At 59.1% G+C, this 21391-nt stretch overlaps 1 protein-coding gene across 1 annotated transcript in view; it reads left to right on the top strand.

Moving 5' to 3' along the window:
• LOC122387895 (cAMP-dependent protein kinase type II regulatory subunit-like) overlaps window positions 1-19929 on the top strand; it is a 47984-nt gene extending 28055 nt beyond the window's left edge. Inside the window, exons 6-9 of the mRNA XM_043378549.1 lie at window positions 12154-12283; window positions 13870-14001; window positions 17733-17891; window positions 19117-19929. Of these exons, the coding sequence (XP_043234484.1) occupies window positions 12154-12283; window positions 13870-14001; window positions 17733-17891; window positions 19117-19350 (655 nt within the window). The 3' untranslated portion in view covers window positions 19351-19929. The remainder of the gene's footprint in view (window positions 1-12153; window positions 12284-13869; window positions 14002-17732; window positions 17892-19116) is intronic.
• The last annotated feature ends 1462 nt before the right edge of the window (window positions 19930-21391 follow it).

Raw genomic sequence — 21391 nt, 5'->3', positions numbered from 1 at the left:
GACAGAATACAATGCGACGCCGCGGACCGATTAGTGGTGTCACCTGGGATTGGACCTTCGGCATTCCGATTTGTCTAATGTTCATTTCGGGAGATGGTTGAACAAAGGTTACACTGGCTTGGACAGCTTGAACAATCACTTGCTCGGGGGACGAGAAACGCTATTTTTTCTATCCCTGCTTCCTGGTTGATAAGAACGAGCTTAGACAAGCTTCGGCAGGGTGCGCTGAAGGAGCAGAGCGCCGGTGGCGACCGGGCAAGCGCCGCGGGATGACCGGGGGGGGGGGAGGGTGGCAGACCGCTACGGGCGCCACTATCGCGGGTCTGACGGGCGGCCGTAGGAGCTCTTGGGAGTTTCCTGCCCTTGAAGGCGACAGTAGCTGTCCTAGCTCTCGAGCTTATTGCCCTTTGCGGCGAGCTTGCTGCCCCTTGGGGGCGACGGTAGCTGTTACAGCCCTTAGGAGTTAATTGTCTTTGGGGCGACGATGGCTGTACAAGCTCTTGAGGAGCTTATTGCCCTCGGGGGCGACTGAGGCTGCACGGGCTCTTGGGAGCTTATTGCCCTTGGGGGCGACTGTGGCTGCACGGGCTCTTGGGAGCTTTGCCCTTGGGGGCGACGATGGTTGTACGAGCTCTTGGGAGCTTATTGCCCTTGGGGGCGACGACGGCCGTACAAGCTCCTGGGAGCTTATTGTCCTTGGGGGCGACTGAGGCTGTACGAGCTCTCGGGGGCTTTGCTCGTGGGGGCGACTGAGGCTGCACGGGCTCTTGGGAGCTTGCCCTTGGGGGCGACGATGGCTGTACAAGCTCTTGGGAGCTTATTGCCCTTGGGGGCGACTGAGGCTGTACAAGCTCTTGGGAGCTTTGCCCTTGAGGCGACGATGGTTGTACAAGCTCTTGGGAGCTTATTGCCCTTGGGGGCGGCTTGGGAGCTTATTGCTCTTGGGGGCGAGCTTGCTGCCCTTGGGGGCGACGATGGCTGTACAAGCTCTTGGGAGCTTATTGCCCTTGGGGGCGACTGAGGCTGTACAAGCTCTTGGGAGCTTTGCCCTTGAGGCGACGACGGTTGTACAAGCTCTTGGGAGCTTATTGCCCTTGGGGGCGACGGTAACCGTACAAGCCTTTGGGTGCTTATTGCCCTTGGGGGCGACGAGCTTGCTGCTCTGGGGGCGACGGTAGCCGTACGAGCTCTTGGGAGCTTATTGCCCTTGGGGGCGACGATGGCTGCACAAGCTTTTGGGAGCTTATTGCCCTTGGGGCGACTGAGGCTATACAAGCTCTTGGGAGCTTTGCCCTTGGGGGCGACGATGGTTGTACAAGCACTTGGGAGCTTATTGCCCTTGAGGTCGACGGTAACCGTACGAGCCTTTGGGTGCTTATCGCCCTTGGGGGCGACGATGGCTGTACGAGCTCTTGGGAGCTTATTTTTCCTTGGGGGCGGGCTTTCTGCCCTTGAGGCGACAGTAGCTGTACGAGCTCTTGGGAGCTTATTGCCCTTGGGGTGACGATGGCTGCACGAGCGCTTGGGAGCTCATCGCCCTTGGGGGCGAGCTTGCTGCCCCTGGGGGCGACGGTAGCTTTTGGGAGCTTCTTGCCCTTGGGGGCGACGTTGGCTGTACGGGCTGTTAGGAGCTTTTTGCTCTTAGGGGCGAGCTTGCTGCCCTCGAAGGCGACAGTAGCCGTATGAGCTCTTAGGAGCTCACTGCCCTTGGGAGCGACGATGGATGGCTGTATGAGCTCTTGGAAGCTTATTGCCCTTGGGGGCGAGCTTGCTGCCTGCACTCGAAGGCTTCAGCACAAGTCCGATCTCTTGAAGCTTGCCTTTGAGGGCGACGATGGCCGTTCGAGCTCTTGGGTGCTTATTGCCCTGGGAGCGAGCTTGCTGCCCTTGGGGGCGACGGTCGCTGTACGAGCTCATGTGAGCTTTGCCCTTGGGGTGACGATGGCTGCGCAAGCTCTTGGGAGCTTTGGCCTTGGGGCGACGATGGCTGTACGAGCTCTTGGGAGTTTATTGCCCTTGGGGGAGAGCTTTCTGCCCTTGGGGGCGACGGTAGCTGTACGTGTTCTTGGTAGCTTAGCGCTTGCTGCCCTTGGGGGTGACGGTAGCCCTATTGACCTTGGGGGCGACTGAGGCGGTACGAGCTCTTGGGAGCTTATTGCACCTAGTTGCGACGACGGCTGTATGAGCTCTTGGGAGCTTATTGCCCTTAGGGCGAGCTTGCTCCCCTTGGGGAGACGGTAGCGGTACGAGCTTTTGGGAGCTTATTGCCCTTGGGGCGACCGAGGCTGTACGAGCTCTTGGGAGCTTTGCCTTTGGGACCCACGGCAGCCCTACGAGCTCTCGGAAGCTTATTGCCCTTAGGCGCAGCCACTGGGTGCGGCACTGTCGGGAGCCCCCTGGCGCTCGCCGGACGCCGCCGCGCCTGACCCTCAAGGAGCGACACCCAAGGCCGTACTTGGTAGCCGGGAGCGGACCGGTTCTCTTCCCAGATGTATGTGCTTTTCGCCTTGGGCGGGAGTAAGAGGTCCGGTTATCTTACCCGATGTTTGCTGTTCGCCCTGTTCTCTCTGTCCGCCGCGTGTCCGCGCCCGCCGCGCCGCGACCGCCCGGCGCGGGGAGGGGCACGCGATGGAGGCCGAAGGTCCACCGCGCGGCCGACGCACGGGTCCCGGTCTAATTACTGGATTGGAGGATGCGCCGCGGGGCGGCGTCCGCCCAGCTGCGCGCCCCCATACCTGGTGGGGGGAGGGGGAGGGCGCGGTGACAGGGCGGGCGCTTGGCCGGCTCGAGTGGCGCGGCGGCACACACGGGGACGCTCGCCACCCCCCTCCCTCGTCACTCGCAGGGGGGGGGGGGTAGGCGCGAACGGCTCGGCCATCTGCGGGCAGTGTGCGACGGTTCGCACGTGTCGCGGCGGCGCGGGGACCGGCACTGGGTTGACCAGGAGGGCGTAACGCGCTGCCTTTTTCGGCGGGCTGCGTGCCAGCAATTCTTTCGTTTCACAACCGGGCCGCGGGCCACGGCGGGTGTGAGCTCCGGATGTGCGGACGCGCCAGAGCGACCCGTCCGACTATCTGTATCTGCCGGCGACCTATACGGTCATCTGACCGGTGCGGGCGTTGGGGCTGTACTGCAACTTGGGTCTGTGCAAGCTCTGGGGAGCTTATTGCCCTTGGGGGCAGACCGCGTGGATGCTACTGTCGGGAGCCTGGGGGAGAATGACGGGGGCTTGCGAGCTCTTGGAAGATCATAGTTGACGGTGCGAGCTCTTGGGAGCTTATGCCCCTTGGGGGCACAACGTTAGGGACGCTACAGTCGAAGCTCTTGGGAGTCTGCCGAGGGGACTGTGCCAGCTCTCGGGAGCTTATTGCCCTTGGGGGCAGGCTGCATGTGCGCTACTGTCCAGGGCTCTTGGGAGCATAACGGGTGGCCGTGCGAGCTCTCGGGAGATCATAGTTGGCGGTGCGAGCTCTTGGGAGCTTACAGCCCTTGGGGGCACACCGTTAGGGACGCTACAGTCGAGAGCTCTGGGGGCATCTCAGGTGGCTGTGCGAGCTTTTGGGTGCTCTTGCCCTGGGACATACCGTTACGGGCGCTGATGTCGAGAGCTCCTGGGAGCCTCACGAAGGGAGCTGCGCGAGCTATTGGGTACTTCTGGCCTGCCCTTGGTGCAGACCGCCAAGGCCACTGTTGTCGAGAGTTCTTGGGAGCCTGACCGGTGGCCGGGCGAGCTATTTGGAGCTTCTTGCCCTGGGGGCTAGCTGCTACGATCGTTTTCTGTCGCGACCCCCAGGAAGCTTGACGGGTTACTGTGCGAGCTCTTGGGAGCTCATTGCCCTTGGGGGCAGACCACTATGGGTGCTACTGTAGAGAGCTTTTGGGAGCCTGAAGGATGGCTGCGCAAACTCTTCAGAGCTATTGCTCTTGGGGGCAGACCGCATAGGCGCTACTGTTGGAAGCTTTAGGAGCCAAGCGACTGCTCGAGCCGGCGGGAGCCTATTGTCCTTGGGAGCAGACGGATACGGGTGTTACTGTCGAGAGCTCTTGGGAGCCGACGGATGGCCGTGCGAGCTCTTGGGAGCTTATTGCCCTCGGGGGAAGCCTCTATGGAGCTAGTGTCGAGAGCTCCTGGGAGCTTACAGTTGGCTGTGCGAGCTCTTAGGAGCCTCTTGCCGTTGGGGGCAGACCGCTAAGAGTGTTCACATCGGGAGCTCTATTGAGCATGACGGGTAACCGTGCGAGCTCTCGGGAGCTTATTGCTCTAGGGTTACTGACGAGAGCTCTTGGGAGCTTACAGTTGGCTGTGCGAGCTCCGAGCTCTTGAGAGCATCTTGCCCTGGGGGGCAGACCGCTACGTATGTTTCATGTCACGAGCTCTAGGGAGCGCAAGAAAGGATCACGGATGGCTGCGATTTGCGAGAGCTCTTGGGAGCTTAAAGTTGGCTAAACAAGCTCTCGGGAGCTTCCTGCCTTTAAGGACAGGCCGCTTCGGGTGTTTCCCCCCTGCGCGAGCTAGGGAACATGACGGGTGGCCGTGGCAGCTCTCGGGAGCTCTCCACTTGACTGCGCGAGCTCTTGGGAGCTTAATGCCCTCGGGGCAGACCGCTACGGGCGTTTCCTGGTGCAGCTCAAGGGAGTATGATAGGTGGCTGTGGGGGCTCAATTGGGAACTTGCAGTTGGCTGGTTAAGCTTGGGAGTTCCTTGCCCCGGGGGCAGACTGCTACGGAGGTTTTCCCCTCGCGAGCTCAAGGGAGCATGGCGAGTGGCTGTGAGCTCTTGGGAGCTTACAGTGGGCTGGACCAGCTCTCGGGTTCCTGCCCTTGGGGGCAGACCGCTCCGGATGGTTCCGGTCCCGATCTCTAGGGAACACTACGAGTGGCTGTGGAAGCTCTTATGAGCTTACAATTAGCTACGTGGCCTATTGCGTGGTCGCTCCGTTTGGCGGGGTTTGGCGGGTGGTTCCAGGAGCAGGAACTGCCACCAGTGGGCGATCGGCCTTTACTCAACCAACAGAGTGTCTAGATCACGGAGGCGTCAGGCATGAGCCCAATGGCAACTTAGCGGCCCCCGGCTAAGAGGCGTTGGGCGAGGGCAGACAGATGCCGGAGAGAGCGAGGGAGAGGGAGGGAGCGTGGGAGGGAGAGAGATAAGCGGAGCGGGTGGGCTGGGGCGGGAGGCACGAGGGGAGCGCGGGATATAGGACAGTCAGAGACGAGCCAGCGAAGGGGACGGACCATCGGTCATGGTCTCAACAATTTTTTTTTTGTTCTTCTTTGTTTTTTTTTTCCTGTCGTGACCCCACTGTGGCGGGTGGTTCCAGGAGCAGGAACTGCCACCAGTGGGCGATCGGCCTTTACTCAACCAACAGAGTGTCTAGATCACGGAGGCGTCAGGCATGAGCCCAATGTTTGAATGGACGGATTGACAGAGCCGGAGCCCACGCTAAGCAGAGCTTGTTGCGTTGACCCCGACCCCTACCGTCCGATCGCGCAATTCCGGGTAACGGGAGAATTTAGATGCCAAAGTTTAACGTGCCCTTCAAAGCCGGACACGGACTGTCCCACTCAAACTGACTTCAACTGGCTGCGGCTGCTCCCACCAACCGCAGGCCATCCCCGCCAGGAGTCTCAAATATCGAGCGCCGGAGTGTCTCGAACCCGGGCTCTCACCACCGGGAGTCCGATGCTCTACCAACTGAGCTACGGGACAGGGAGCTACGACGAGTTGGGTATCACCATAAAATTTGTTGAATTTTAACCAGCAAATAATGAATCAGCGTAATTTGAAAAGCTACGTTCTGCCGTTGTCCGATGCATTTGCTTGTTAGCTTATTGTCATGGGTGAGAGTTCTGCGAGGGCCGTATCATTTTGTGCTATCGTCGGTCCACTGGACGGCACAGGATAAACGACTTGTCAGAATAGGTATATTGTGTACGCCACGCAGCGAGTAGGCTAACGGAGGTTTGTTTGGGCCGTACTGGATATAACCACCACTATAAGAGCACTGCGAATAAAAAGAAAAAGATTACCATCATTAACAGATGTCAATTAGTGAACATTTGATAGTTGGCTCTTCTAGCGTTCTTGATATTATTTTGACACCCCACATTGTTTTTGTTGTTCAACTTGCAACATGCATGTACGAAGTGCGGTACGCATTGTCCATGGGCGCGGTGGTGTGCGGCGCGGCGCGCTGAGCCGGTGCCGGCGCCGAGAGCCGGGAGCTGCCGGCGGCCGCGATCGATGGCGGACCCGGCCGGCTGGCAGAGCGCCCGCTCCCGGCCGGGCGGCCGGCGCCGGCGGCGGCCAGGTGACAGCGACTGCGGCCGGCAGCGCTGAGTCGGCCGGCCGGTGACCGGCCACCGGCGCCGCGGCAGATCGATCAGACCAGACCGTCTGGGCGCACCTCTGCCCGGCTCCATCGACCATTGAAGACAACCGGTCGGGCCCGTGCCATTCGCTGCCGGCTGCAGGGCCGATCGGGCCCGGCGCTGGGGCCGGCCGGCGGACGGGGCGCTCGGTGGCTCACCAGCTCACGACTCCCTCGGGCGGGCGTGGGTGTCTACCGGCGGCACCCGGCAGGGTATCAGCCCAGCTGGGCCCGTAGGCGGGCCGGCCGGCAGTGCTCGGAGTGCCGGCAGTCCGGTGTCTTACCGCCACCACGCTGGGTGGAGCGGGCGCCGCCAGTCGCAGCACCCGGCGGGGCAGCGCGGCCCACAGGTGTCCCGCCGGAGCCGCGCCGCGGACCGGCAGCCTGCCTTGGCGGGGGCGCCGGCGGACCGGCCGCCTATCTCAGCGGCGGCCGTCGGCTGTGACCGGCGCACAGTGTGGCCGAAGACCAGTTTAGCGCGAATTTAATCCCAGCGCCGCTCGGATTCACTGAAAATGGTTCTCTGGTTCCAAAACTGACATTTACCCCTCGCCGGACCTATTGGTTTTCAAAATACGCGCCGGCCGAAGGAGGGGGGGGGGGGGGTACGACCCCCGCCGCTGTTTCGCCCCTGATGAAACTAGAGCCTCGCGGAAAAAAAAACGAGCGTGTGTGCCGTTACGAGACGCAGCAACTGGTATCCGATTTTAAGGTCTCTGGTTAACCTGTGACCTCTGAGGTCAGGTCAAGTGGCCCAAGGCACGGATTCGTTTTTTATTAATAACTTCGCGAAAAAATGCCGCAGAGTCGCAATTTTGGCATCATCGTGTTCGCCTCGCTCAGGTGCGTCGAATGGTATACTTTTTGTTCGGCTGAAGTCAACTTAAGGTGTTGACCTCGGGTCAAGGTCAGGTTAGAGCCCCTACAGATCACGAAGTTGGTCGAAGGAGGTCATGTTGCAGATCATTCGATTCGGCAGGTCTTCCTGAGTCCATTGGTGGCTTTCCCGACTCGCTAGCTCAATTTGATCGGAAGTTATTGACGAAAAACTCTTATTACCCTAGTGACGTCATAAATGACGTCACGTAAGGCCAATAATGCAAAAGTGAAGCATCGGACCTTGCAAGGAGTGCATGAAATCACGATTCCGTGTGCTTGAGTATAGTTAATTAGGCTGGAGCCTGTTCGGCCGCGCCGCCCCCGACCTTGGTCAGGTCACGCCGGGCGGCCGACTAGACATGTTCAAAGCTGAATTGACGGCAAATAGGCAAAAAGTGGCAGCCGAAACTTGCTCGCTTATGTTCAGAAATGTGAGGAGAGTTCAGCCATGCCCTATTCGTCATATCCATTTTTATCCATTTTGACATTTTCCAACTTCTTTATGAAATACTATCGTGAGAACGATACACATGCAAGGCTCCTGTTCTAACTCATTAAACTCAGAAACCATTCATTGAAAAGCTACCATGATAGCAGAAACAGCTTCATCATGAATTGTGCTATCCGGTGATATGCTATTTTCTCATATATCTTCTCGAAGCTTCCGTAAAATTTACATTGAAAACTGGACATATTTCTCAGTACCATAGCCCGATTTCAGGAACCGGAGCGTGGGTCTACTTTCGGCAGGGATATAAGTCCCCAAATGATAAAGTGGCTTAAAAATAAGGTTCTATCCGATAACTTTGGACAATTTCCTACCCATTGATAGGTATAAATAACAGTTTATTGAAAGTCGGGTTTTTGATTAAATTCCTCGCTAATCTGGTATTCGGCAAGACCGTGCGGCGACGCCGCTACACCGCTCACAGTCCGCCACGGGCGCCAGCTCAGCGGGATAGCCGCTCAGTCCGCCGGCTCAGCGGGATAGCCGCTCAGTCCGCCAGCTCAGCGGGGGTAACGCGAGCTCAGCGCGGCAACCTGAGCTGAGCCGGGCCTTCGCATGGTCACACATGGCGGCCGCTCAGTCCAGCAGCTCAGCAGGGCTGCCGCTCCGTCACTCTGGGCGGCCGCTCAATCGGTGAGCTCGGCTTGGTGGCCACGCAGTCCGTCAGCTCGGTGGGCACATAGGTTGACGTCGGTTCAGCAGGGTACTGCCGCTCAATCCGCGAGCTCAGTGCGACACGGCCTGTGCTCAGCGCTGTGCTCAGCGGGGTAGCCGCTCAATCCGTGAGCTCAGTGCGACACGGCCTGTGCTCAGCGCTGTGCTCAGCGGGGTAGCCGCTCAATCCGTGAGCTCAGTGCGACACGGCCTGTGCTCAGCGCTGTGCTCAGCGGGGTAGCCGCTCAATCCGTGAGCTCAGTGCGACACGGCCTGTGCTCAGCGCTGTGCTCAGCGGGGTAGCCGCTCAATCCGTGAGCTCAGTGCGACACGGCCTGTGCTCAGTGCTGTGCTCAGCGGGGTAGCGGCTCAATCCGTGAGCTCAGGGCGACACGGCCTGTGCTCAGCGCTGTGCTCAGCTGGGTAGCCGCTCAATCTGTGAGCTCAGGGCGACACGGCCTGTGCTCAGCGCTGTGCTCAGCGGGGCAGCGGCTCGGTCACACGAGGTGGCCCCTAGTCCACCAGTTCGGTGGGGTATGGCCCGAGCTCACCCTAATAACCGCTTGGCCCGTTCGTCCCGCGGGCCTGTGGCGGACTCCTTCACTGCTTCCAACGCTTCGAAACCGCCGTACTGTTTGTAGGCTGTACCTGGTACATTTTTTATGTCATTTCTGGGTAGGAATATCTCCGATTTGAATGAGTTGGAGGAGCTTTTGGGATGGGCGTGCTTATTTATGTCAGTGAGGAGTGGTCAGATGTTACTAATGAATCAATTACTTCAGTTCCGACAGCGCTCGGGATCTGCTGAAAGCTGCTGCACTGCCGACGTCCAGCGTTACGAATCCACCTTGATATCCCGCCCCGCTCGTTGGGGTTTTGAGCCCATCAACCGCCGCCTTGTGGCCTCATGACGACCATCGCTTTATCTGGCGATTTTCCGATAGCTGGTTTCGATTACGACGTGCCGGTGTGTCTGACGTCGTGTGAGCTCCATTCGGCCGGGCCGTCTGTGCGCTGAGCTGCGTCCTTTGTACGGCATATGGGGTGTGTGATTGTATGTCTTCCATCCGGTGCAGGTGTCGGTAGCATTCTGCCTGTTACTGACGGTCGGCGCCCTCGTACCTGTCTGGGACGGGCCCGGCGCCGCCATCGGCCGGCCCGTCTCACTCCTCGCCGTGCCACTATTGATTACTTTGCATGCCAGCTGTCGCGCGGCGGCCGCGCCCGCTGAAAACGCATGGTGTGGCGGTGACGTCACGCTGTGTCACGGTGACGTCACGCCGTGGCGACATCGATCGTCGGGAGAGCGGCCGAATTAGCGAGAGGCCGGCGGCGGCGGCGGCGGCGGCGGCGCGCACCTGAGGGGCTGCCACGGCCGCCGCCGCCGCCGGGGACGGCCCCGGGCCGTGCTGAGCCGGACCGGCCTCCGGTCGGCGGACGGCCGCCGCCCCCAGGTGGCCGCCCGAGAGCGGGCCGCGCAGCCCGGCCCACGGCGGCGCGGCGCCGCGGTCGATGGCGCCGCCGCCGGTAGACGGCGCGCCGCCGGCCGCTGCGCAGCTCCGACGGGCGGCGCGCCAGCCGGCCCCGCCATCATTATTCCACTGGCGCTGCATAAACGACAGGCAGTCACAGTCCGAGACGGCCACTCCCTTTGATCGCTTGGAAAGGATGAGCGTCATTGGGTTAAGATGACCTGCCGGTGGTCAGCGCCGGCAGTCGGCCGCTCCCCGGCGGCCGCCGCCGAACAGGGGTCTGCGCTGGAGACCCGACTGGTGGCGGGACGCCAGTCACAGTGCATGACTAGAGAATTTCGAGTTTTCGGACCAGCACTTTAGGCTTTTGGTCCCCTGTCAACTCCGAATGGGGCCTCAAGTGAAGCTGCTCTAGCGTCTTCTCGGCCCTCTGGCCACAAAGTGCAGGACTGCAGACGATTTTCGAAAGAAAGTCGGCAATCGTTTTATGATCTACACGGGCCACTTTGCAGGTCATGGTATGATAGCGGTAATGATAGCGTATGTGTGTCATTAAGCGTTTCCTTTTCCCCAGTACCTAACGGCGGGAAAATCTCGCACTTCCCCAGTGACTGCGGGAGTACACCGTCCTATACATTCGGCTTCCCCACTCCCCAGTGACTGCAGGAGGACCCCGTCCTATACATTCTCGGCTTCCCCAGTGACGGCGGGCGGACACCGTCCTATACATTCTCGACTTCCCCAGTGACGGCGGGAGGACCCCGTCCTATACATTCTCGGCTTCCCCAGTGGCTGCGGGAGGACGGCATCACTCACATACATTCACTCGTATCGTACGGTGGTGTCTCTCCTATTTCCCTTGAATTGAATGTTTGAGAATGTCTCCCGTTCCGCCGGTTTCCCGTCGGGACAGGGAACGATAACAGGCGATCCAAACTTCCAGCCAGTCCGGCCAAGCTCATGTCCCCTAATTAGACTTTGCTATTGACCTCACTGTTTTAATGGTGGCTAGCATTTGGCGAGGAACGCTCCAATTGGTATGTTAAGCTTAATTAGGCTAATAAGCAAACTCGAAAACTGCCAATTTTCTTGGAGGTTTTGTGACTGGCTTAAACCGATGTCGCTTTACAAAGTTTGAACAGGGCCGAATAGATCTCATTTCCAGCTACCTCGTGAATGTCGTTTTTGGGAATTATTTGTAAATGTCATCACGGTTGACACGGTACAGGTCACTGTTATGCATTAGCCTCCCACACACTGCAGGCTACCCGTCTCGCAAGGCCCAACGGCTAATGGGATTGGATGAGCCTGTCACCCCACCAGCATGTGCATTATGTTCGCTCATGCGTGAGAGAATAGCGTTGAGCCTGTGTCTGCCTAAAATGTCAGACATGCACGCTGCCGTGTGCCGTCACACGCTGCTGTGACCCGGTGAACGGCGGTGGCCCGCCGGTGCACTACTGTGGCCCGCCCGGTCTGATGCCGTCACACACTGCTGTGACCCGGTGCCCGGCGGTGCACTGCTGTGACCCGGTGCCCGGCGGTGCACTGCTGTGACCCGCCCGGTCTGGTACCGTGTACCGTCACACACTGCTGTGACCTGGTGCCCGACGGTGCACTGCTGTGACCCGCCCGGTCTGGTACCGTGTACCGTCACACACTGCTGTGACCCGGTGCACGGCGGTGGCCCGCCCGGTCTGATCGGAGCCGCGCCGCCGCCGCCGTCCAGCCGGCCGGCTCTCCGCAGATCGCAGTAAAACCAGACGGCTATTGTCCACGTGCCCAGCAATATGGCGCTCTGCGGCGGCCACGGCGGCCGACGGGCGCCGGTTCCACTGCCGTGCGCCCTTTGTCCGAAACACAGAGACCGGATATTGGCGGCCAGAGGGACGCTTTTTGATACCAGCGGTATTGGCTACAGGTTTCTGAGCAGACGGATTGGCAACGCTAGAACGCTGATCTTCCTGCTGTTAAAATGGCTGAATTAGAACTGATAGAGCGCATCGCTTCGTTTTAGGGGGAAAATTGCTTTAGGTTGATGTGGACCCAATATTTCTTTATTGACTGTTGCATAGCTGCCGCATCATGTGGGTAAAATGCCTTCGCTGGAGTCAATGTCTCTCTATGCGGTCAGCATGTCAACGCCATGATAGCGGAGCTCAGCCTGACGTGCTTGATCCACCCCTGCGCATGAACAGAACCCTACCTAATACATGTCAGCGTGCGTGTGCTGCCCCATTGTTGACACGCCGCCTGGTCTCTGTTACAGCGGCCGGTACAGCATCTACGTCAAGATGGACGACAGCGCCGAGCCGAAGAAGGTCGGCAGCTACGACAACAAGGGCAGCTTCGGCGAGCTGGCGCTCATGTACAACATGCCCCGGGCGGCCACAATCACTGTGAGATTCCAGCGGCGGCTCAACGAGCCACCGGGCCGTGCTGTTTCACGCACAGACCAACTTGCTGCAGCCCAGGCTGTTACAGTAGCGTGACTCGTTCTTTCTCGTGCGATTAGAGGCCGAAATCTTTTATTTGTCCAAGACCTTATATGAGAGTCTATGTGATGTGAGTCCGGTTAAGGGTGAAATTAGACATTTTTCAGGTTCGTGGAGCGTTTTCCTGTCAGCGACTTCTGTTTTGGTTATTCGGAATAGTGTGGCGCATAAGCACGATGGCCGTAGTCGCCGCCAATGCTGGTAAAACCCGGTGTCGACTCAGTTGTCTGGCTGGTTACCGTTTTCCGCCCGTAGCGAATGTGTCCGACGGGGCGTTATCCGTCCGTTCCGTTGATCGGGCGTTATTTGTAATCTCTGGGTGCGCGGGTCCGTTTCCATGTTGGTGTGGCCTGTGGCCCGGAGAGGCAGCTGGGTGCGGTGCTCCCGGCCGGACCGTCTCGCTGACAGTGTGACGAGCAGCCGACCGGGCGGCGCCGTCAGTCCACGTCCGCCGCATTCACACGTTCCTCACTGACTGTCCCTCCCTGGCGTGAGGTTTCAGTTAGACATGCTCCTGCTGAAACCCTGCGCTGGCTGAACAGAGCCGTCATAGCGTCGGTCGTCGACACCAAATGCGCTTCCGCTGTGGCTTGTGTGCTGACGACTCTGAGTTGACCGACAGATCCCGCTGTGCTGTGTGCGTGCTGATGGGATCCTGCTTTGATCTCTGTGCTGAGTAATGTAGTGCTGATGACTATTGTGTGCCGATAGATCACGTTATGCTCTGTGTGCTGACGGATATTTTGTCCTGGTGGGCTCCCGCTGTGTGCTGATGGGTTCCACTGTCCCCTGTGCGCTGACATACCCCGCGCCGTGCTCAGTGCACTGACATTCCCCGCGCTGTGCTCTGTGTGCCGGTGGGTTCCGCTGTGCTCTGTGCTGACATGCCCCGCGCTGTCCCCTGTGTGCTGGCATACCCCGCGCCGTGCTCTGTACTGACATACCCCGTGCTGTCCTACTCCTGTGTGCTGACATGCCCCGTGCTGTGCTGTGCGCTGACATGCCGTGTGCTGATGTACCCACTGTGTGCTCTGTGCGCTGATATGCCCCGCGCTGTGCTCTGTGTGCCGGTGGGTTCCGCTGTGCTCTGTGCTGACATGCCCCGCGCTGTCCCCTGTGTGCTGGCATACCCCGCGCCGTGCTCTGTACTGACATACCCCGTGCTGTCCTACTCCTGTGTGCTGACATGCCCCGTGCTGTGCTGTGCGCTGACATGCCGTGTGCTGATGTACCCACTGTGTGCTCTGTGCGCTGATATGCCCCGCGCTGTGCTCTGTGTGCCGGTGGGTTCCGCTGTGCTCTGTGCTGACATGCCCCGCGCTGTCCCCTGTGTGCTGGCATACCCCGCGCCGTGCTCTGTGCTGACATACCCCGTGCTGTCCTACTCCTGTGTGCTGACATGCCCCGTGCTGTGCTGTGCGCTGACATGCCGTGTGCTGATGTACCCACTGTGTGCTCTGTGCGCTGACATGCCCCGCGCCGTGCTCCAGGCGGACGAGGAGGGCTCGCTGTGGGCCATGGACCGGCAGACGTTCCGGCGTATCGTGCTGAAGAACGCCTTCAAGAAGCGGAAAATGTACGAGTCGCTGCTGGAGACGGTGCCAATGCTTAAGGCTCTCGAGGTGCGTACCGTACGATGGGAAACTGAGCAGTATTTTGCCGACGAACTGATCAAGTATGACATTGATACGCTCTGAAAGGGGATATTACCTATGTCTTTACCCATCAACTTATTCTAGACAGGCCTGGTTCAGCATTAAATAGCACATTTTAGTTGCAAATTTTAGCCTCCTAACTAAACGTTAGAATTAAGAATTTAGATCAATCAACCAGAATACCACTTCCAACTCCGCCTCCATTGTGGCTGCTGTGTAGGTATACTTACAGTTTAACACCAACACTTTTAACTTTTACCTCAGTCCAACAATATGAACTTTTGCCTCTTCCGTGCTCCTCCCCTCCTAAACGTTCGTCGTTGCTCTAGGCGGGCGAAACTGTTGTACCTGAATCTCACTGTCTTCTGGGGCGCACCGTTTTCAAGGCCTCTCCAGAGGGCGTCCCCATTGTGTGCGCATAGCAATTCAGAACATAAATGACAAACGCGACGTGCGCGTGTCCATTGAGCCCCCCCCCCTCCCCCCGAGTGAGCACCTCGCGATCGAAAACTAGTGGCCCAGGTGACTGGTCCGGTCCACGGATACAACTGGACCTCGCGAGCGTCAGGAGCAGCAGATGGCTGGCGGACCGTTGCGGGGATGGCGGGTCCCAGTGGTGTGCAGGTGACTGGGCGGTCAGTCTGTCCAGCAGTGCGACTGGCGGCAGCTCCTCTGTCCAGCTGTGCTGACGGCAGGCTTTTAGCTGCCGCTCTTATCTTGGTCTGGCAGTGAGGCGGGTCTCTAGCTGCTGCGACTGACAGGCAGCTCTCCAGTTGTGCTGACAGCAGGTCTTTAGCTGTGCTGACAGCTGACAGCAGGTCTCCCTGCTGTGCTGACCTTGGTCCAGCGGTGTAAAGGACAGCAGGTCTGTCCTGCTGTATAACTGACGGCAGGTCTCCGGCTGTATAACTGACTGCAGCTCCTCGGTCCAGCAGTATGGCGGCAGCTCCTCGGTCCAGCAGCGTATTTGACGGCAGCTCCTCGGTCCAGCAGTATGGCGGCAGCTCCTCGGTCCAGCAGCGTATTTGACGGCAGCTCCTCGGTCCAGCAGTATGGCGGCAGCTCTTCGGTCCAGCAGTACATATGACGGCAGCTCCTCGGTCCAGCAGTATGGCGGCAGCTCCTCGGTCCAGCAGCGTATTTGACGGCAGCTCCTCGGTCCAGCAGCGTATTTGACGGCAGCTCCTCGGTCCAGCAGTATGACTTACGGCAAGTCTTCGGTACAGCAGCATAATATACGGCTGGTCCTCGGTCCAGCAGTTTGACGGCATATCTCTCCAGCTATTCTGACCGCCGCGGGCCCCAGAGATGGCCGTACTCCTTCAGCTCAGCGCTAGATGCAGTCCATACATGACCGGTGCGTGCACACACACCCGCGGCAGCGGCCCTGCTGGGTGTGATGGCCGCGCCGGCGGCTGTGGACCGGTGACTGCAGACCCCGGCGGCTGTGGACCGGCGACTGCAGACCCCGGTGACTGTGGACCGGCGACTGCAGACCCCGGCCGCCGCTGTGGACCGGCGACTGCAGACCCCGGTGACTGTGGACCGGCTACTGCAGACCCCGGCCGCTGTGGACCGGCGACTGCAGACCCCGGCGGCTGTGGACCGGCGACTGCAGACCCCGGCGGCGGCTGTGGACCGGCGACTGCAGACCCCGGTGACTGTGGACCGGCGACTGCAGACCCCGGCGGCTGTGGACCGGCGACTGCAGACCCCGGCCGCCGCTGTGGACCGGCGACTGCAGACCCCGGCGGCTGTGGACCGGCGACTGCAGACCTCGGCCGCTGCGTCCGTGGCCCGGTCGGCCTCCTGCTCTGGGCGTGGTGGGACTCTGGTGGTGAGAGCTCGGCATCGAGTCGCTCCAACTGATACGTGTTGGGCTGTATCTTCCCCAATAGTCTGAGCCAGTGAGTACAAGACTAATGGGTGCGATGGCCAATACCTCTCCTATTGGCTAGTGGTTTCTAAATTCTTCGGACTACATGCTGGAATTTCTCAAATTGACGGCCACTGTCGGCTCCTGCGCAACAAGCTCGATGGGCGTAAGGCAGGCGAGAAGAGATTCTATTTCTTTAACTTTGTGTAAAACTACCACTATGAGAGATCGCCGTTTGGCATTGTACTTATGATGAAGTAATGAGCGTCTCGATGGAAAGCGATTCTCTGGGCGACTCGGCATTCTCAAGGCGAAGATATGCGACCATGCGCTTCCCATAATCGTTTGTCTTTGGAGCCACGTCCGAGGTAAAGCGACCAATGCATTGACAGCCAGAACCGGCGGAATATATGATATTAATGATGTGTCCTCGTAGAACTCTCCTTGTATCGTTCCCGGTAGTGGCCACAGAGACCGTGTCTGCGGCCGGCGGGCCGGCGATGGTCGGTCGGCGTGCTGCTCTATTGTATCAGGATGTGTATCGTGTCAGGTAATGTCGTCAATGATGGCCCATCGAGCGGCGGCGCCGGATCCGCCCAGTTGCGCGCCGGCGGCGTCCGGCCGGCGTCACCGGGCCATTCAGACCCGCCGGCAGCAGCGCCGTGTCACCGCACCGCGGCCCGGCACCGCACCCCGCCCCGGCGGCGCTCCGGGTGAACGGTGACGGTCTGGTAGCGCTCGGACACCGCGCAGAGCTGCCCGCGTGGCCGGAGGGAGGGGCTCGGCTGACTTGCACCCTCTGAGGCATTTCTGTTAACGTATCCGTGAAAGTGGAGCGCTGAGTTTTTCTGTGGGCTGTCTTAGGACCGCCCGATAAACCCATCGCCTTGATTGAACTCGAATAGCTATTGACTCCAAATTGTCCTCATCATACGTGCCCTGGGATGTCCTAGGAGCCCTTTTCGCACTGGACCTGGCGTCGCTATGGGCGGTAACTGAGCACGAGTATCGCCTAATATTGTCTGAGCTGCGTTCAGTAGCTACCCCGGCTATGGGCGGTTACTGAGGGCAAATATTGACTGATCCAGAATTACGCTCCATCTCAACTTATGCAAATGGCTTATCAATCTGCACGTCACACGGATCGGCATGAATGCTTGTGTAGGAAATGCCCATGTATTTATGCATGTTCGGACTATTGTTGGCACCGAGATAAAGTCATATCGATGTTGGCTTTTCGTTTGATTGAATTGGTAGGTATTTGTTACGGTGAAAGTCAATATCTCTTTAGCATGGTGTTTTTGTTACCCGCGTTAGAGAGGTTTTGCATGACATCGCTGATGCGGAATCATATTTCTTTCTGGTAGGTACCACAAACTTCTGCTGCAGCATGCAATAAGTTCTTTGAAACGAAATACTTGATTAGTGATGTTTCGGTTCATATAAAGGCGGGATTCGCTGGGACGGCTGGGTCGGAGGATGTCCCTGGAGCAGTGAATCCCGGGCGGGCCGGTCCTCTCCCCGGCTCGGACTGGCCCCTGCCCGGTCCTCTCCCCGGTTTGGACTGGCCTCTCCCCGGTTCGGGCTGGCCCCTGCCCGGTCCTCTCCCCGGTTTGGACTGGCCTCTCCCCGGCTCGGACTGGCCCCTGCCCGGTCCTCTCCCCTGCTCTGACTGGCCCCGCCGCCCCCTGCCCGGTCCTCTCCCCTGCTCTGACTGGCCCCGCCGCCCCCTGCCCGGTCCTCTCCCCGACTCGGGCTGGCCCCGCTGCCCCCTCTGACTGGCCCCGCCGCCCCCTCTGACTGGTCTCGGTCGTGCCGGCAGCCGTACGAGCGGATGAACCTGGCCGACGCGCTGGTGCCGCGCACCTTCACCGACGGGGAGCTCATCATCGAGCAGGGCGACGAGGCGGACGGCATGTACTTTGTCGAGGAGGGCACCGTGCGCATCACACGCACCGAGCACGGACAGGCGGAGGTCCAGGTGAGCCGGGCGGGGGGACTCTGATCCACGCACTAACGAGAATTGCAACGAATGAGGAACCTTTTCCATAAACTGTGCTACAGATTTGAACCATAATGTTCAATAACTCGTGTTTTTTTTAATATATGTAATAGTTAGTTCGGACAGGCTAACGAAGTGAAAATAAAATGTTTCAAAGGGATAGATTTTACAACTTCTTACGGTGTAAATGCCTTTGTTGAAATGTCACATTCGTTAGGCTAAAAAGAAATTTGGCTCAATTTATTGCAAAGTCTATGCCCATCTCAATTATAAGCATCCATTTTTTTACCTAGTAAAACAGACATTGTGCAAAAGCGGATGGCCAAGATAATGTTTGACGCCCGAGTTCGCCGGCCGGACCTGTCGGCCCCGATACAGTGTGTGAACGGACGGACGCCGCTGCCGGCCGGCTCCTGCGCAGCCGGGCTCGTCTGAGATAATACACAGCCGGGCGTTTATTTGTGCGCGCCGGCGGCGGCGGCGGCATTGTGCCGTGATCCGGGGGAGGGGGGAGGGGGAGCCGCGGTACGTGCCGCGCAGCGGTCGGACAGAGGCAGGGGTCGCACCCTAAGGCGTTCCCCAACTGGCTGGTCCTTTGTGTCATGACGTTGGAGCTACAGAGCTGCATACTCGTATAATACAAAGTCCCGAAAGTGGTGGGGTTACCGCATTGCATGCTTGGGCATACAGACGAAAGTTCATTGTTGGGTGAAAATAGATGAGAAAATAGGGTATCCACTGTCCATATCTTTGCCAAGGCGTAATATTTGGTCCCGAAGCAACTAAATTGAATCCAAGGCTGTGCGAGGTTTAATGCCTGACTTATAGACCGGGGTTACATGAATAGAGTAAATGCGAAATAAGGTACACGGACTGCAATGGTGAGCGAACAGGAAATTCCGTTCCTCATACGCATTTACTTGTTCATGTAGCCCAGTTTTATAGGCGGCGCTGTTGTTCGCCAGCCGTCCGGTGTTTGCTCCCGGTACCGGACTGCGACGGACAGCTCCCATTCTTGGCTCGGAAACGCTCGATTATCCATTGCACGGTGTATGCAAAGCTGAAGGCACACGGTTAAAGGAACTGCGGTTTGTTCTCGAGACGACTTCCCGTCGAATCTGTTGTGCTGGTCAGTGTGCGCCGGTGACACTGGCGCCTTTCGCCGTCAGTGTGCGCCGGTGACCCTGGCGCCTTTCGCCGCCAGATAAACGTCATCGAGAAGGGCGGCTACCTGGGCGAGCTGGCGCTCATCACCAAGAACCCGCGCGCCGCCTCGGCCTACGCGGTCGGCGACGTGCGACTGGCTTTCCTCGACCGCGAGGCGTTCGAGCGCCTGCTCGGCCCCTGCATGGATGTCATGAAGCGCGAGATGGAAAACTACGAGGAGGAGCTGCAGAAGATATTCGGCTCGTCGGTCAACATTTCGGACGTGCGATGAGGGCGCGGTCGGCCGGGCGCGCCGGCGCTCGCTCGCTCGCCGCCCCATTCCAGTGTCTAGTCGGCGGTGCGGCCTGCACGGAGCGCCGCACCCTCACCACACACCTTGACGCTGTTGTAGAGTAGGCTGTATGTGAGGCGCGCCTCGGGGCGCCGCCGCTGGGTCGCCCGCGCCGCCCTCAGGGACGGTACCCGAGACACTCCCATATTTTTGCACACGGATGTGCCAAACGGCGGCGGCGGCGGTGACGAAGTCGCGGGGCGCGTCCGAGTGGTTGGTGGCGCGGCGTCCCGGGTGCGCCCGCGCCCCGTCCCGCTCCGGCCGCCGGCTGTGTATATGAGTTCAGACCTAGTTATCTGTGTGTGCGGCGCGTTCGTTCAGCGTGAGTTGCGTTGCGTTCTGTGGCGCCCACTGCGGTCGCGGGCCGGCCAGCTATGCAGTAGGGTGCGCCGCGCCCTCGGGAGCCGCTCGCCCGCTTCCCATCCCCTCCCCCTCCCTGTCCCGCCCCGCCCCTTTTCTCGATCAAACTCCCCTACCGTTAATCGTGTAAATGAGTTGTCAATAAAGTTACCAGTTTCACGTGAATGCACTGAGAGGACGTGGATGGCTCAGAGTACAGCTACAACCGCGCCACCGGGCCCGCCGAGCGCCGGATCGCAGCAATATATGTATGAATTAGTGGGATGGATATTCGATCGTAAATGTTAGTATGTACACAACTGGAGGCGTGGGACTGAGGGTCGGTAGTGCGAGGGCTGCTTGGCGATTCACTCAATTCACTCGTGTATTCACGTTCATCCGCCACCGCGCCTCGTCGCTCTCGGTGTGTCTGTGTGTGGTCGTCTGGCCCGTGCGCCGCCGGGAGTTTACCTCTGCCCTCCGCCACGGCCCGGTACCGGCTCTGGAATCCGTGGCGCTCTGGGAGTCCACGTATTCACCCAGCGCACTACATTAGCGTGGGCACCCGCCCGCGCTCAGCACACGCCCACCAGCGTCCACAGTGCCGCGCGCTCACCAGAGTAGCCAAAGGCGGTCATTATCCCGCGTATTACATACGGTGAGGCTAATTGGTGACGCCCTGCTATTTGGCGACATTCCCTACTGCTTCCCTGTGCGCGTGACGTGCGCCGTGGCGGTCGTATACGGGGTGGCAGAGGTCGGGGAGGACGGCGCGGGGGATTTCGCCCGCCGCCCGGGCGCCGCGCCGCTGCAGAGGTCGGGAGCGTCGCCGCTGCAGAGGTCGGGGCGGACGGCGGGAGGGGGGACTTCGCCGGCGCCGCCCGGCCGCCCCGACCCGATAGTGAGCCGCGCCGACGGGGGCTGCACCGCTACCGATAGTGACAACGCCTACTGACATGAGTGACGGGCACCGGAAGCAGGGGGCACCCGGCGTATCAGTGTACCCCGGTCCTGACAGGCACTGGGCACCGATAGGTATGTATGACAAAATGGCTGCCTAAGATAGGTGAATGGAGGCGACCAGCATGTGCATTGCCGCATCCATATAAGCATGCAATTGTATTGTTCTGGCATCGCCTCCCCGTGTCGGATTCTTACAGCTTGCGTGATGCCCCTTATAAGAAGAAAAAGCATCCTCTTGGTACACAACTTTATGGTGACCAGCGTAGGGCGTTTCGAATATCTCCATAAGCCCGTTCTACGCGATTCCCGGATGAAAAGTCAAAACGTTAAAAGTAAACGGATAAAAAGTCAAAGGACATTAAGTCAACAGACAGAAAGTCAACATCGCAAGAAGTCAAAGGACAAAATGTCAAATGAGCAAAAAGTCAACCTGCCAAAAAGTCAACACGCCAGAAGTCAACAAGCCAAAAGTCAACACGCAAGAAGTCAAAAGACATAATGTCAAAGAGACAAAAAGCCGACATGTCAAAAAGTCAACGCGCTAAAAGTCAACACGCTAAAAGTCAACACGCATAAAGTCAACACGCAAAATGTCAACGCGCAAAAAGTCAACACGCAAAAAGTCAACACGCTAAAAGTCAACACGCGAAAGGTCAACATGCTAAAAGTCAACACGCTA

Source organism: Amphibalanus amphitrite, unplaced genomic scaffold, assembly GCF_019059575.1.
Source record: "Amphibalanus amphitrite isolate SeventyFive unplaced genomic scaffold, NRLGWU_Aamphi_draft 000017F_arrow, whole genome shotgun sequence".
In the NCBI taxonomy this organism is placed as follows: Eukaryota; Metazoa; Arthropoda; class Thecostraca; order Balanomorpha; family Balanidae; genus Amphibalanus; species Amphibalanus amphitrite.
Note: the sequence above shows the minus strand (reverse complement) of the source record. Positions and strands in the feature narration are given on the sequence as shown.